Here is a 13,673-nt window from a genome sequence, read left to right as displayed (position 1 = left end):
CACACACACACACACACACAAACACACATACTGTATGATTCCATTCATATGTGGAATTTAAGAAACAAAACAGATCAACATGGGGAAGAGAAGGGAGAATAAAATAAGATAAACACAGAGAGGGAGAGGGCACCTGGACAGCTCAGTCAGTTGAGCATCTGACTGTTAATTTTGGCTCAGGTCATGGTCTCAGGGTCATGAGATCCAACCTTGCATTGAGGTCCATGCTGGCTGTGGAGCCTGCTTGGGATATTCTCTCTCTCTCTCTCTCTCTCTCTCTCTCCTTTTGCCCTTACACTGCTCACACGTATGCTCTCTCTTGCTCTCAAAAAAATGCAAACAAAAAAACAAGAGGGAAGCAAACCGTAAGAGACTCTTAACTATAGAAAACAATTAGGGGTTGCTAGAGGGGAGATGAGTGGGGGGGATGGGCTAAATGGGTGATAGGCATTAAGGAGGTCACTTGGTGCTATATGTAAGTGATGAATCACTAAACTGTACCCCTGAAGCCAATATTACACTATATGTTAACTAACTTGAATTTAAATAAAATCTTGGAAGAAAAAAAAACACTTTTAAAAAATTGGTTTCAAATACTACACCAAGCAATCAGACACTATGCTATTTGCAGATAGTAATTTGTTGCATTTATACATCTGTATAACAAAGCAGTAAAAGTATCAAGTGTTTATAAGAACATTTTGTTAAAAACATTAAGTCCTAGCTATTCTGTCTGTTAAAATAATTCTGAATAGACAAGTTCTATAGATCAGAATTTACCCTTTAAGTATGAAAAATATTTTCATCATATTGGATAGAAGGCTGACCAGTATTTATTACACAATTCTCTGCCATCTTAAAAGGAAGAAATTATAATTAACATTATGAACACTGCTCCACAAGACTTAAAAGACATTCCCTTAGAGCATGCCTTCTCATCCTGGTTGACTTCAACACTCAGTCTGTCCAATAAATCAGTCTGTCTCTTTGCTTCCTTATATCCAGTGGTTCACGCCTCCAAGATTTTACCCACTCCTTTAATGAACACATCCAAACTGATCCTCCTTCAAAAGAGCCACTTTCTTGGGCGCCAGGGTGGCTCAGTCAGTTAAGTGTCTGACTTCAGCTCAGGTCATGATCTCATAGTTTGTGAGTTCGTGCTCCACATCAGGCTCTATGCTGACAGCTCAGAGCCCGGAACCTGCTTCAGATTCTGTGTCTCCCTCTCTCTCTGCCCACCCCCCCCTCACGTTTTTTCTCTCTCTCTCTCTCTCATAAACATTAAAAGGAAAGTTACAAAAAAAAAAAAAAAAAGAGCCACTTTCTTACCACAACCTCATCGCCTTTCAGAAATCTCTCTTCTAAATTTTTCAACCTTACAATCTCTTGGCCCCTCTTATTTTTACTTACCAGTCTCCTGTCATTTCCCTCCCCAAAACCAACAAATGAATCATTCTCTTGCCAGTACCCTTAATTCTCTCACCATACTGTCCTTTATTTTATCTTCTGATTAAAACAATTGCCCCACAATCCTCTCATGTTTCTCAAAACAACCCTGGCTCCTTTTCTCCAGGTCTTCTACCACCTTCCTGCTCCTTTTCAACAAGCAAACCTACCACGCTGAGAAAAGAGAGCCATTGCGTGGTAAACTCATCATCCTCCAGCCATTCAACCTTATACAACCTACATACCTTTCCCTTTCCCTCTGGCAGTATGGAGAAAGTGTACATCCTGTCTAAAGCTAATCTTTCACCTGTGCTCTGGATCCTATTCCTTCATATTCCTAGGAATTTTGCTCTTCACTCCCTTCTCTCTGCATCATCACTTCTTTGCATGGGTTTCCTCACATTAGCATTTAAACTTGCTTAAATCAATCCCACGTTAAAAACAAAGCAACACAAAAACCTTCCTATGACTCTGGATTCACCTGCTGTGCTGCTTTTATTGTATCCCTTTTTATCCTCCTTCATGTGGTCAAATTCCTTGGAAGAATTATTTAAAATGGATGACTTTACTTCTTCAACCTACCCTAAATTTCTTGCCCACTGCACAGCTCCACCTAGCTATCTCAAATTCAACTTTCTCTAAAATGAACTTTTTCTTCTCAAATGCACTCTTAGGTTATTCCTATCAACTAGTACCAGTATTATCTTAGTCTCCTAAGGTAAATATGTGTGCTTTCATTTTTCCTTCCCGTCCGTCTCCTTTACTCAATCATTAAATTTTGTCACTCTCTAATTTACCCACATTTCTCTCACTCCTCTGCCACTAATTTTGGTAGGGACACCCTCATATCTTGCCTAATAACTGTAGCTTTTATCTGAGGTTCCTGTTTGATCCTTTCCAATTCATTCCACACATAGCGACAGCTCTAAAACACAAATCTAATTTTGTCAATACTCTGAAATCTTTCCTTGCTTCCCCTTGTTACAGGGTAGGTCTCCCTAAATTCTTACCATGATTTCTAAGTCCTGAGCTGCCCCACTGCTTACCTTTCTAGTCAGCACTCTTTCCTCATTTTTTTTCTCTCACACTCTGTTCCAGCAATACTAAAATGTGCTACAGTCCCTCTCCTCTGGGTTAATTGCATATGCTGCTCCATGTCTAGACCTTGTCTTCGCTGTTACCTCCTCCAGGGAACCCTCTCCAATCCTTAACAGCCAGGCTAGCATTCTTCTATACATAACTGTTTGTTCTTCCTTATGTTAAATTGCCTATGTACTTGTCCATATTCTGAATTAGAATGTAAACTTCCCAGGAATAGGGGTAATATCTACTTTGTTCAGTCTCTACAAAGGAAGAGACTTATCTTGTTGACAGTTATGCCTTTATTATTCCAAGGACAATTCTTGGCATATAACAAGCAAATAATAAGCATTTGCTGAATAAACAAATTTACCTCATACTGTAATTGTAAGAATGACATAAAGTAACATGGGGAAAGCAGTTAGCATGATGCCTAATTCATAGAGCACTCAGTGTCTATTATTTGTGACCAAAGTTAAAATTTCACTGTGTGGTCTAATAAACTTGTATATGAGATTACTGTGAGCAAGAAGGTTCAGTGTGTTGACTTACTATGTGTTGAATGATTAGGGATACAATTAGAGAAAGGAGTACGGCCAGATAAAAAACTGAAGTCCACAAGTGCCATCTTTGACAGTTATTTCTCTACTTTTTACTTTGGGGCTGTAAAAACAAAAATATCAAAACCAAAACAAAGAAAAAGCTAAAAGTCTAACAATGAGGAACTCTCTCCCATATAGTTTTTTTAATGTGGGTAAAGACTATTTTTGATTCAAGACATTCGGTTTCTACTTCACCAGAAATATATAATGATGGTCTATTTTTCCCCTTGCTTTTCCTCAGAGGTAGTTTGTAAGTTTTTTCCCTAAAATATGTCAAAATACAACAACAATAATAAACCTCAGAATAACTAAGAATGCAATGTGCCCTCACCTACCATATGGCAAAAATACTAAAAATTCTATAAACTCGGTGTTTAAGTCTTTGCAGCAGCAGTTCTAAAGTCATGAACCATGGTACGCAGGTTCATCTACAGGGATATGATAGTATTATCTGTCCTTTTATTTATATTAATAAAAATGGAAGTTTCTAAGTAGACTCATTTTATTTATAATAAATTTACTTATTTGTTTACATTTATTTTTGAGAGACAGAGCACAAGTGGGGAGGGGCAGAGAGAGAAGGAGACACAGAATCGAAAGCAGGCTCCAGGCTCTGAGCTGTCAGCACAGAGCCTGACGCAGGGCTCGAATCCACGAACTGTGAGATCATGACCTGAGCCGAAGTCAGATGCCCAACTGACTGAGCCACCCCAGCACCCCAATAATAAATGTATTTATAATAAAAGTTACTTTTGGGGCACCTGGTAATAAATTTATTTATAATAAAAGTTACTTTGGGGGCACCTGGTAATAAATTTATTTATAATAAAAGTTACTCTTGGGGTGCATGGGTGGCTCAGTCAGTTGAACGTCCAACTTGGGCTCAGGTCATGATCTCACATTTTGTGGATTCAAGTCCCATGTCAGGCTCTGTGCTGACAGCTCAGAGCCTGCAGCCTCCTTCTGACTCTGTGTCTCCTCTCTTTGCCCCTCCCCTGCTCACACTCTGTCAATCTCCCTCTCAAAAAATAAACATTTAAAAAAAAATTTTTTTTTAATAAAAAAAGAAATTTAAAAAGTTAGTTTTTTGGTGGAAAGCTAGTGAGAAAATACCAAAACAGAACTGATCAGATAATAGTCTATTGCATGTTCAGCAATGTGGAACAAAGTAACGTGAAAGTCCTTTAAGCTTCTTTTTAATAATATAACAGTTTAGTTAAAATGCTTAACCTATTCTTATTAAAAAATATTTTATTTGGTATTATTTGTACAGTATTTATGAAAACCCTATTAAAGACCAAGTTGAACTTATTATTTGAACTGCCACTCTTTGACTAATAATATAAACTACTTTTCAAGCAGCCTGACTTTGTGGCCCAAATTTGACTGCCATCAAAAGCTAGATACTGAATACTACTAGGTCGGGGGAAGTATCATAGTAAAATGCACAATTCAATTCCAATAAAAACAGTAAGAACAACGGTTCAATGAAAAGTTAAGTTTGGCTCTTTTGTCATCTTTATCTTATTCTTAAATAGTTGATCAATTTCAACCCTGTATTAATTCATACATTAATTTAATTATCAAGGATTCTTTCAGGTAAGGCTCCTTCAGGCAAGGCCACACTTCCTGACATAGTTACTTAGATCTTGCCATAGATAGCTAAGACAAAGTGTTTGGACAGCGGAATTAAAAGGGAACTCCTTCAATTATACATCTTTTTATTTAGTTTTTATAGAAGCAAAATACTGTGATAAAATCCAAATCAACCACCATGACCCTGTAAGTCATCGGATGTAATACCTCTCAGGATCTTCAAAAAATAACATGGGATAAATGAATAGATTTAGAAAGACAGTATCACTTGAAAGAAATAAGACTCCCTCCAAAAAGAATTCTGGATATAAAAACAATTATGCATTTAACTCAACTAAAATATCTAATCAGAACCCCCCCCCAACAAAAATAAAAAAACAAAGTATGTATGCATACTATTCTGAAGTAACTAACGAGGAAAAAACAGAAAATAGAGTACAAAAATTATAAAACTTTAAAAAATAAAATTGAATTTTCTTACCCAAAGAGGATTTTACAATTGATTTAATTCCTGCATAAACCAATGATCCTTTGTTTCCTGGAGATTTCTGATCCATATCTTCTGTATACTGCTTCATAAGTATTTAAACGCATAGGAAATACTAATGATGATGTATAATAAAATACGTCAGAGCTGAATTTATTTTGATACGGAGCCAATTCATAATAGGCATCAGTGATAGTTCTACTTTATCGTAGATATACTTTTCTTCTTTCTCTACAATCTATAAAGCAGTATTTCAAGCTCAAGTTTTAAATAATTTTACTCTGTAATTTTAGCATTATGTAACTTGTATTTGCATATAAAACATTCGGAATAAAATGTAAAGGCTGACTTTTCAGCAAACTTTCAGAACATTTCTACCTGATTCAGCTCATGAAATTCACAATGAAAAGGATATAGTGCAGAGTATACCAGAGTGACTTGAGCTGTGGATCTTCATTTCCAGCTAAAATATGGTTTCTCCACACCTGTTCTGTATCAAGTCCATACCTGGATAAAGCCCGAAGGCGCATCTTCGTTGCTATATCTTTTTCTAAAGAATTATCATTTTCTTCTTCTGCACATTCATACAAATGACGGCCACAAGCCCACATTAAAGATGTTATTGGGCTCCAGGCCAGAGATATCCTTTCAAAAACAGTGAAATCAGACATTGTTCGGTTGGGAGTTACAACTATCATTCGATTTTGACTCGTTGGATGCCAAGCAAAGGAAGCAATGTAATTGTCACAAGGTTGCACACTTCTTTCAATTATTGTGGGCTCAGTTTCATCTCCAATGGGAGTGGGTGTGTGCTGCATATCATATAATCTAATAATATTACTATCCCTCGTCAAAGTGGCAAGCAGACCAGTCCTAGTTGGACACCATGCTACTTTTGTTAAGGGCTTTGGCTGCTCAGTCAAAGTCAAAACTGGCTTCTCAAATTTCCTTAGATCCCATATTGCAACCTGACCTTCATAGAAGGAAGCAACACGATCGTGGAAGTATGGGTCTACTGTCACCCCCTGAACAGCTTTTGTATTTACAAACATCTTTTGGCTCGTATTCCGAAGATCAAATATGGCTAGGTTACGATGCATACCAGCAAGGAGAAGTTTCTGGTCTCGTGGAAGCCAACAAAGAGACAGACAAGCATCATTCTGTCCCAATTCATAAAGAGGTTTTGTTACTAATAATGTTGTTTCAGTTTCACCTGCTGAAAGTCTCACTTTCTCCATGGGAACTATGTCAGGTGTATATTTGCTGCAAATATCCCAAATCAGCACCGAAAAATCAGCTCTATGTTTATCTAGCCCAGCAGCAAGCCAGTTACTATCCAATGGATTCCATGCAAGGGTATTGCATTGTCGGGCATGTTTTGGGACAAATTCTTTTCCTATCAAATCTTTGAATTTTGAGTTATGATCCTGACCAAGACTTGTAAGTACAACTCGACCATTTGCTTGTCCAACTGCTAGGAGGCATTCAGGATCATAATTGAGATACCAGGCAACACATTTCATATATGGTGTATCTGAATTTATTGATAGTAATGTAGCTGCAGAGTCTTCAGATAAACGTAAAGATCCAGCTTTGAGTTCTGAATTCACAGTAGATTCCACGTGATATAGGCTCAGTTCTGAGTCACACACAACAAATCTATCAACTTGGTGTGGTGCCCACAATATATCAGGTTTGGTACCGCTCATGTTTAGTGATGTGCTCAAGTAGTCCAGTCAGGTCCATTCACTGAAAATCTGTTTAAAAATAAAAAGTTTTAAAATGTTAACAAAATACAAATCTAAGATGAATAAGCTATTTGGAAAGTCAGGAAATTCTCTATATAGGTACTCTGTTTCTCAATATATTTCTTCCAACTGCTAGGAATTCATGACCATATTTATTAATTAAAGAGGGAAAAAGAAGGGTGCCTGGGTGACTCAGTCAGTTGAGTGTCTGACTCTTAATCTAGGCTCAGGTCATGATCCCAGGATCGTGGGCTTGAGCCCCATGTTGGGCTCCGTGCTGGGTGTGGAGCCTGCTTGGGATTCTCTCTGTCCCCTGCCCTTCTCCCCTGCTTGAAGGGAAGGGGAAGGGGAGGAAAGAAGGAAGGAAGAAATAAGGAAAAAGAACTTCTCCCAATAAAATGAGGTGGTAAGATTCTGAGAACTACATTTTGGCCTTTTTTCCCATGATCAAGTATTTTAATTGCACTATGACTACTAACGTCATTAACCTCAGAATTAATATAACTTCAGCATGGTGAGCAAATTAATAAGCGTCATCCCTTTGAAGGGGGTAAAACTTTAAAGAATTATGAATCATGTTCTTAAGCAACAGTTTAGAGCAACACTATCCAACAGAACTTTCCGCAGTGACAGAAATGTTCTCTAGCTATACTGCTGTCCAATAGGGTAGCTACTAGCAACATGTGGCTACCAAGCACTAAAAATGTGACTAGTACAATTTTTAAATCTTATTTACCTTTAACTAATTTTTAATAAATAGCCACAGGTTGCCAGCATAATAGACAAAGAAGATTTAAAATACAATGCCACTACAAAGACAGAGGTCTCTTTCTCAAGGTTCAACAATAACAAGCAGCTCTATATGGCAGAATAAATAGCAGCATGTATTGAGCAGAGCTGACTTTTATTCCCACCCCTGACGTATATTAGCTATACGCCTGGGAAAGGCCTTTGTGACTGGGGGTCCTTTTGTTTTTTCGTCTATACAACCAAAGAGTTGGTTTAGTGTTTGCCAAATTTCATTCACATACCATCTATTTTTATTTAATATTTTTATTTACATTGACTATTTTTAAAATCAGAAAATCTATTTTAACCTATCATAAAATCCATGGATCATGGGCATGGTATGCTAAATGTATTTTTCTAATATACATTGAAATGTATAACTATTAAAATGCTTAATATGTTAACTATACTGGAATTTTTAAAAAATGCTTATGTTTTACCTAAAATCATCCTGTTTACAACCAGCAGTACACACTGCATTTGAGAAAAACTGAATTAAGTGATCATTAAAGGCTCTTTCAGATTTCAATTCTATACATTTTGATTAATATTGACTTGGGATTTTGAAAAGATAAATATGACAGTCATTTAAGCACAAACTAAAAATAACTATGTTAAAATGTTATTTTAAAAACAAAAGCTACTTAACAAAAATGTAAATGTCTGTTTTTAACCAATTCTCGCTAGAGACTATAGTGTGGATTAAAAAGGAACATGGGGCTCCTGGGTGGCTCAGTCGGATGAGCATCCTACTTTGGCTCAGGTCATGATCTCCCGGTTCATGAGTTCGAGCCCCGCATCGGGCTCTGTGCTGACAGCTCAGAGCCTGGAGCCTGCTTCAGATTCTGTGTCCCCCTTCAGGTTCTGGGTCCACCCCACCCCTGCTTGTGCTCTGTCTCTTTCAAAAATGAATAAACATTAAAAAAAATTTTTAAAAAAAAGGAACAAAGACATTTAGTACCTTTATGGCAAATGGTATCTGCACAACCATGTTCTCAGTTTTTTTTTAATAGGTTTTGTTTTGTTTTGTTTTTAACTTTTACTTATTCTTGGAGGGGGAGGAGCAGAGAGAGGGAGACAGAGAATCCCAAGCAAGCTTCGTGCTGTTAGCGCAGAGCTCTGGGGTTCCAACTCACAAACCATGAGATCATGACCTGAGCTGAAACCAAGAGTCCAATGCTTAACCAACTGAGCCACCCAGGTGCCCCTATAGTGTCAGTTCTTAAAAGGTAAAGCTATGGTTCATTCATTCATCCCCTATACCAGATAGAGAACCTGGCACAGACTCCTAATATAGATAAACTAAATAAATTCAGCTCAAACATACTTGCTTTACTTTTTGATCTTGTAAAACTTTTAGTCAGGAACTATTAGTCCAGAATTCAACAGACTCATACAATTTAAATGGAAAATCCACTAAGAATACTTATACTGGCTTATTTCCTTTCTTCGGGTTCTGAAGCTCAATATCAATCATTTCAATTATATTCTTACTAGACAGACCCTCAATTTCTTCATTTCCTTGCCACTTTAGGCTTGTCTTCCCCTAACCTTGATCAACCCTTATTCTTCTCTCCTCCACTCAGGCTGCCAAGTTTCACAGCTTAAGGACAGTTTCCACAGAAATTAAGGTATACAACATGTCCGGCCTATGGTGCTGATTCTGCAATTCTTTTACTTATCTGTATATTCAGGCCTTTATGAAATTCATCTTTATGTAATATCACAGGGACCTTTCTAAAATGCAAACTTAACCAGGTTATACAATCTCTGCTTAAAACCCTCTAATGGTTTCCAATTGTTCTCAGTACAGAGTTCCAAAATCTTCAATATAACCTATAAAGTCCTAAATCTTTTGGCCTCTACCTACTGCTTTGGCCTCAAGGCACACCATTTTCCTCCTTGCTGTGTTCTGGCGACATGGTCTTCTTCTCAGTTCCTAGATTATAACCTCCCTCTGTCCCCTCCCCTCATCACCCCCCCATCACCACTCTTGCAAATGCCGTTCCCTCTTGTTAGAACATTCTTCCCTCCCTTCTTGGTCAAGTTAACACCTGCTTGACCATCTCTCAACCATCATGGTTGACATCAAACATCCTCTATTCCCTCCCTAGTCTGTCAGGTTACTTAGTTATGTACTCTCAGTGAATAGTATTCCTTCCCTTTAAATCACCCTGTCTCTCCTACTAAATTATAAGCTCCATAAGAGCAGGAAAAGTACCTTTTGCTTTCTATTTGTACCTCTGATACCCAGCCCAGTGCCAGGCACTTAGTAGATACTTAACAATTATTTGTTAAATGAATGCATTTGTTAAATGCTCCATCTGACATTTCCCACACTGTTATATCCAAGTTTTACCAATCTCCTCATGTTTCTACCTATACTCTTCCTAGTAGAGACTGGCTCCAGGCAAGAGCAAAGTGCCCACTGTCATAACTGGTTCCAATGATGGGCAAGAGCCCACAGTGAGCCACAATGATCCTAAGAAAGGATCATTCTAATACCTTTCATTTATTCTATAAATATTTATTGGGCATAACGTATGTGCTAGACACTGTTTTAAATGCTAACATGGTAGTAAACAGGGACAGATAAACTCTCTGATTGCTATGGACTAAATTGTGCCCTCTCCCCCAAATTCATACTGAAGCCCTAATCCCCAATATGATAGTATTAGAGAGAGCCTTTAAGGGGGTGATCAGAGTGAAATGAGGTCATAAGGGTAGAGTGCTAAACTGATAGAACTGGTGCCCTTACAAGAAGAGAGAGCAATAGAGCTCTCTCCCTACCATGTGAAGACACAGTGAGGACACAGTAAGAAGGACACAGTGAGAAGGCAGCTATCTGTGAGCCAAGAAAAGAACTCTCACCAAAACTAGACCTGGCACCCTGATTTCAGACTCCAACCTGTGAGTACTGTAAGAAAATAAATTTCTGTTGTTTAAGCCATCTAGTCTAGGGGCTTTTGTTATGGCAGCCCAAGCAGACTAATAAAGGTCTAATAATGCCTGCGTTCTAGAGCTGAAGTTAGGATGTAGTAGGACGTAGCTGCAGTAGGACGTAGGTAAGACAACAGAAAGCAGGAACAGATACTACCAAGTAAGGGTTCACACTCATGCCTGTACGGACAGAGGAAACCTCTTAACTGGAGGTATCTGGGGATCTAGCCTATCTTCCTATCTTATCAATAGGACTTTCAAAGTGTGCTTCTATTAAGCACACTTTCAATCTGGGCTTCCATCCCATAATCATATTCTTTACATGGATGATCTGTAAGAAAACTTGGTGGCAAACTGAAAAATCCACCTTAAAAAACAGAGGGTGCCTGGGTGGCTCAGTTACTTAAGCATCCAACTTTGGCTCAGTTCATGAACTAGCAGTTTATGAGTTCCAGCCCCACATCAGACTCCATGTTGACAGCTCAGAGCCTGAAGCCTGCTTTGGATTCTGTGTCTCCCTCTCTCTCTGCCCCTACCCCACTCGCACTCTGTCTCTCTCAAAAATAAGTAAACATTAAAAAAAAAATTAAAAGAAACACACAAAATAGAAAGCGTTACTATAATTTAAAAAACTCTGATTTGCATGACTCTCAAGGGAGGACCATCAGCATTTCTTCTGATGTAAGTATGCCTGTACAACGTTTATACTCATAAAATGTTTCATATCCAAAAAATCTGATTACAGTAATTTTTGTACAAAACTTGAGAGTTAGACTGGCAAACCCCTTTCATTTCACACTGGAGTAAAGTGAAGACCAGGCGTTTTGGTTCTTGTCCAAAACCTCCCAACTCCCATCCCAGATTACTGTATAAGAAAAAAATCAACTACATCATTTGCAGGGCCTAGTGCAAAATGAAAATAACAAGGCCCTCGCACTGAAAAATTATTAAGAATTTCAAGGTGGTGACAAAGAACATTAAACCAAGTGCCAGCCCTTCTAAACAACGGGTCATATGTGACTGCATAGGTTGTATTAACAACCTAGAGATATATCCATAAGCACCCTTTTAAGAAATATGTTTTTTTTACAATCCAACACATGGTATAGATGGATCCTGGCTCATGAACGTAGATGACTAGGAATAAGGTGAAGAGCAAAGAAAACTGAACCTGGAGTCAGGGGACCTCCAGCCACGCACTGGCTAAACACTAACAAGTCTGTTAATACACCAAGACTGTAAGAGATAGAACACACCCTACCTTCATGTCACAAAGTTGTGACAAACTGAGTTCTTCATATCACACAGCTGTTAGTATCACTATGATTTTCTTCAACAACCCTGAAGTTAATGTTTTCAAGTGTTGGAAACACTGAAAAGTGGGAGTGGAAGGGGTGAAATCTGCAATAATTACAGCTTATGTTAACATCTTCACCTTCAAGTTTTACAAGCGTTCACTTCCCCTCAATGGTTTTGAGGCACAGGAAAACCATGCTGATCCTGTATTCTTCACCATAACATCTGTAAACAGCACTATCCGACAGAAATACAGTGTTAGCCACAGGATTTAAGTTTCTAGTAGCCACACTGAAAAAGTATAGAGATGAAATTAATATATTTTATTCTCCCCAACATATAAAAAAAAAATCCCTTTCCAACATGCAATCAAAGTAAAAAACTATTCAATTTTTTTTTGTCTGTTTGGGAGGGGGGGTGTCAAGTCCTGTAAATCCAATGGGTATTTTATCTTACACTTAGAGCACATCTCAACTCTGTGTGGCTACTGGACAGTGAAGATCCACAATACTAAAGTGTACAAAGTATCCAACTACCCTCTCACATCCTTTTGTTGTCTTCTACTTTTCTTACCGTAACAAATAACAACAGCAGCAGTTTCAGGAAGTTTTCACCCTCACCATCTTCAAGGAGATGCACTACACAAATTTCCCTTAAAATATAGTTATACAAAAGGCCTGTAATGCAGGCATCTGCAAATCATTTTAGCACTGCTCGTGGCACACGTGAAAGGCTTTATTCATCCTCTTACGGAATTTTCACTACTCATACAAGCACAGAACACAGCTAACCAACCGGGCGACAGGCCCTTTAGGAAGTATTTAATAAAGTACAACCAAAGCGAGGCTCTTGCTATTCCGGGTAAATCAGGAATCTGAGGGCCACTCCCACGCTCTAGACACCTGGCTGAGCCACCCGTCCAACGCGAGGACGCGGTTCCGCAAGAACTCGCCGCGCGGCCCCGACGAGGTCCGAGCGCGCCCCGAGGCCTCCTGCAGCTCCGAGGCTCCCAGCTAGGCCCTGCCGGCCGCCCGGCGCGGTTATCCCGCAGCGCGGAACGCGACGCCCTGCGCCTCGGCTCCGAGATGGCCCCCGGGTCCGCCCCCGCCCGGGCCTTTCAACCGGGCTTTCCCGGGCCCCTCGCGGCGGCCCCGGCACTCCCGAGCCCACTACCCGGGCCTCCGTCGGAGGTGCTGAGACGCGCGGCCCGAGCCGCGCTCACTGACCTGATGAGGCAGCGCGGCCACCGCACAGCCACTTCCGGCTTGGTCACCGCCCCTCCCGCCGCGGGAGTCCGGGCGCGGGCAAGATGGCGGCCGCGGCGGCGCGGTCAGTAACCTAGGCCACCCGGCTGGGACCCACGATCCCACCACCGCGCCGCCGGCACACGCGGACGTGCCTCGGCCTCGGAAGGATAGTTCCCCGCCCGTGAGCCCCGCCCTTCGTCGCCCCGGAATAGCCCCGCCCTGGGGCGGGGCCACTGCCCAGGAGGCCCCGCCTTCCGCTCGAGCCCTCCCCTGCGCCCCCGGAGGTGCCGCCCCTGCGGCCTGCGAGAGGTAAAGCGGGCAAGCTTACCTGGACCGACTCTCCGAGACGAATTTTCCCAAGTACTACACACACTTTAGCTCATTTGATCAGTTAAATTTACATTAACAGTTTATGCAGGCCATACATGTAGTGGAAACTCCA

General features: G+C 40.1%; 1 protein-coding gene across 6 annotated transcripts in view; it reads right to left on the bottom strand.

Moving 5' to 3' along the window:
- The window catches only part of MIOS (meiosis regulator for oocyte development), a 48,628-nt gene extending 35,192 nt beyond the window's left edge, over positions 1-13,436 (bottom strand). For 2 of the 6 annotated variants that reach the window (XM_043588948.1, XM_043588954.1), the window contains exons 1-3: positions 13,211-13,436; positions 5,627-6,968; positions 5,206-5,304 (exon numbers count right to left, since the gene is read on the bottom strand). In XM_043588948.1, the coding sequence (XP_043444883.1) occupies positions 5,206-5,304; positions 5,627-6,920 (1,393 nt within the window). In that variant the 5' untranslated portion in view covers positions 6,921-6,968; positions 13,211-13,436. Of the gene's footprint in view, positions 1-5,205; positions 5,305-5,626; positions 6,969-11,949 lie in introns of all 6 variants that reach the window. The other 4 variants (XM_043588952.1, XM_043588950.1, XM_043588953.1 and 1 more) reach the window with 4 other exon arrangements.
- Positions 13,437-13,673: the final 237 nt, after the last annotated feature.

Source organism: Prionailurus bengalensis, chromosome A2, assembly GCF_016509475.1.
Source record: "Prionailurus bengalensis isolate Pbe53 chromosome A2, Fcat_Pben_1.1_paternal_pri, whole genome shotgun sequence".
Taxonomy (NCBI): Eukaryota; Metazoa; Chordata; class Mammalia; order Carnivora; family Felidae; genus Prionailurus; species Prionailurus bengalensis.
Note: the sequence above shows the minus strand (reverse complement) of the source record. Positions and strands in the feature narration are given on the sequence as shown.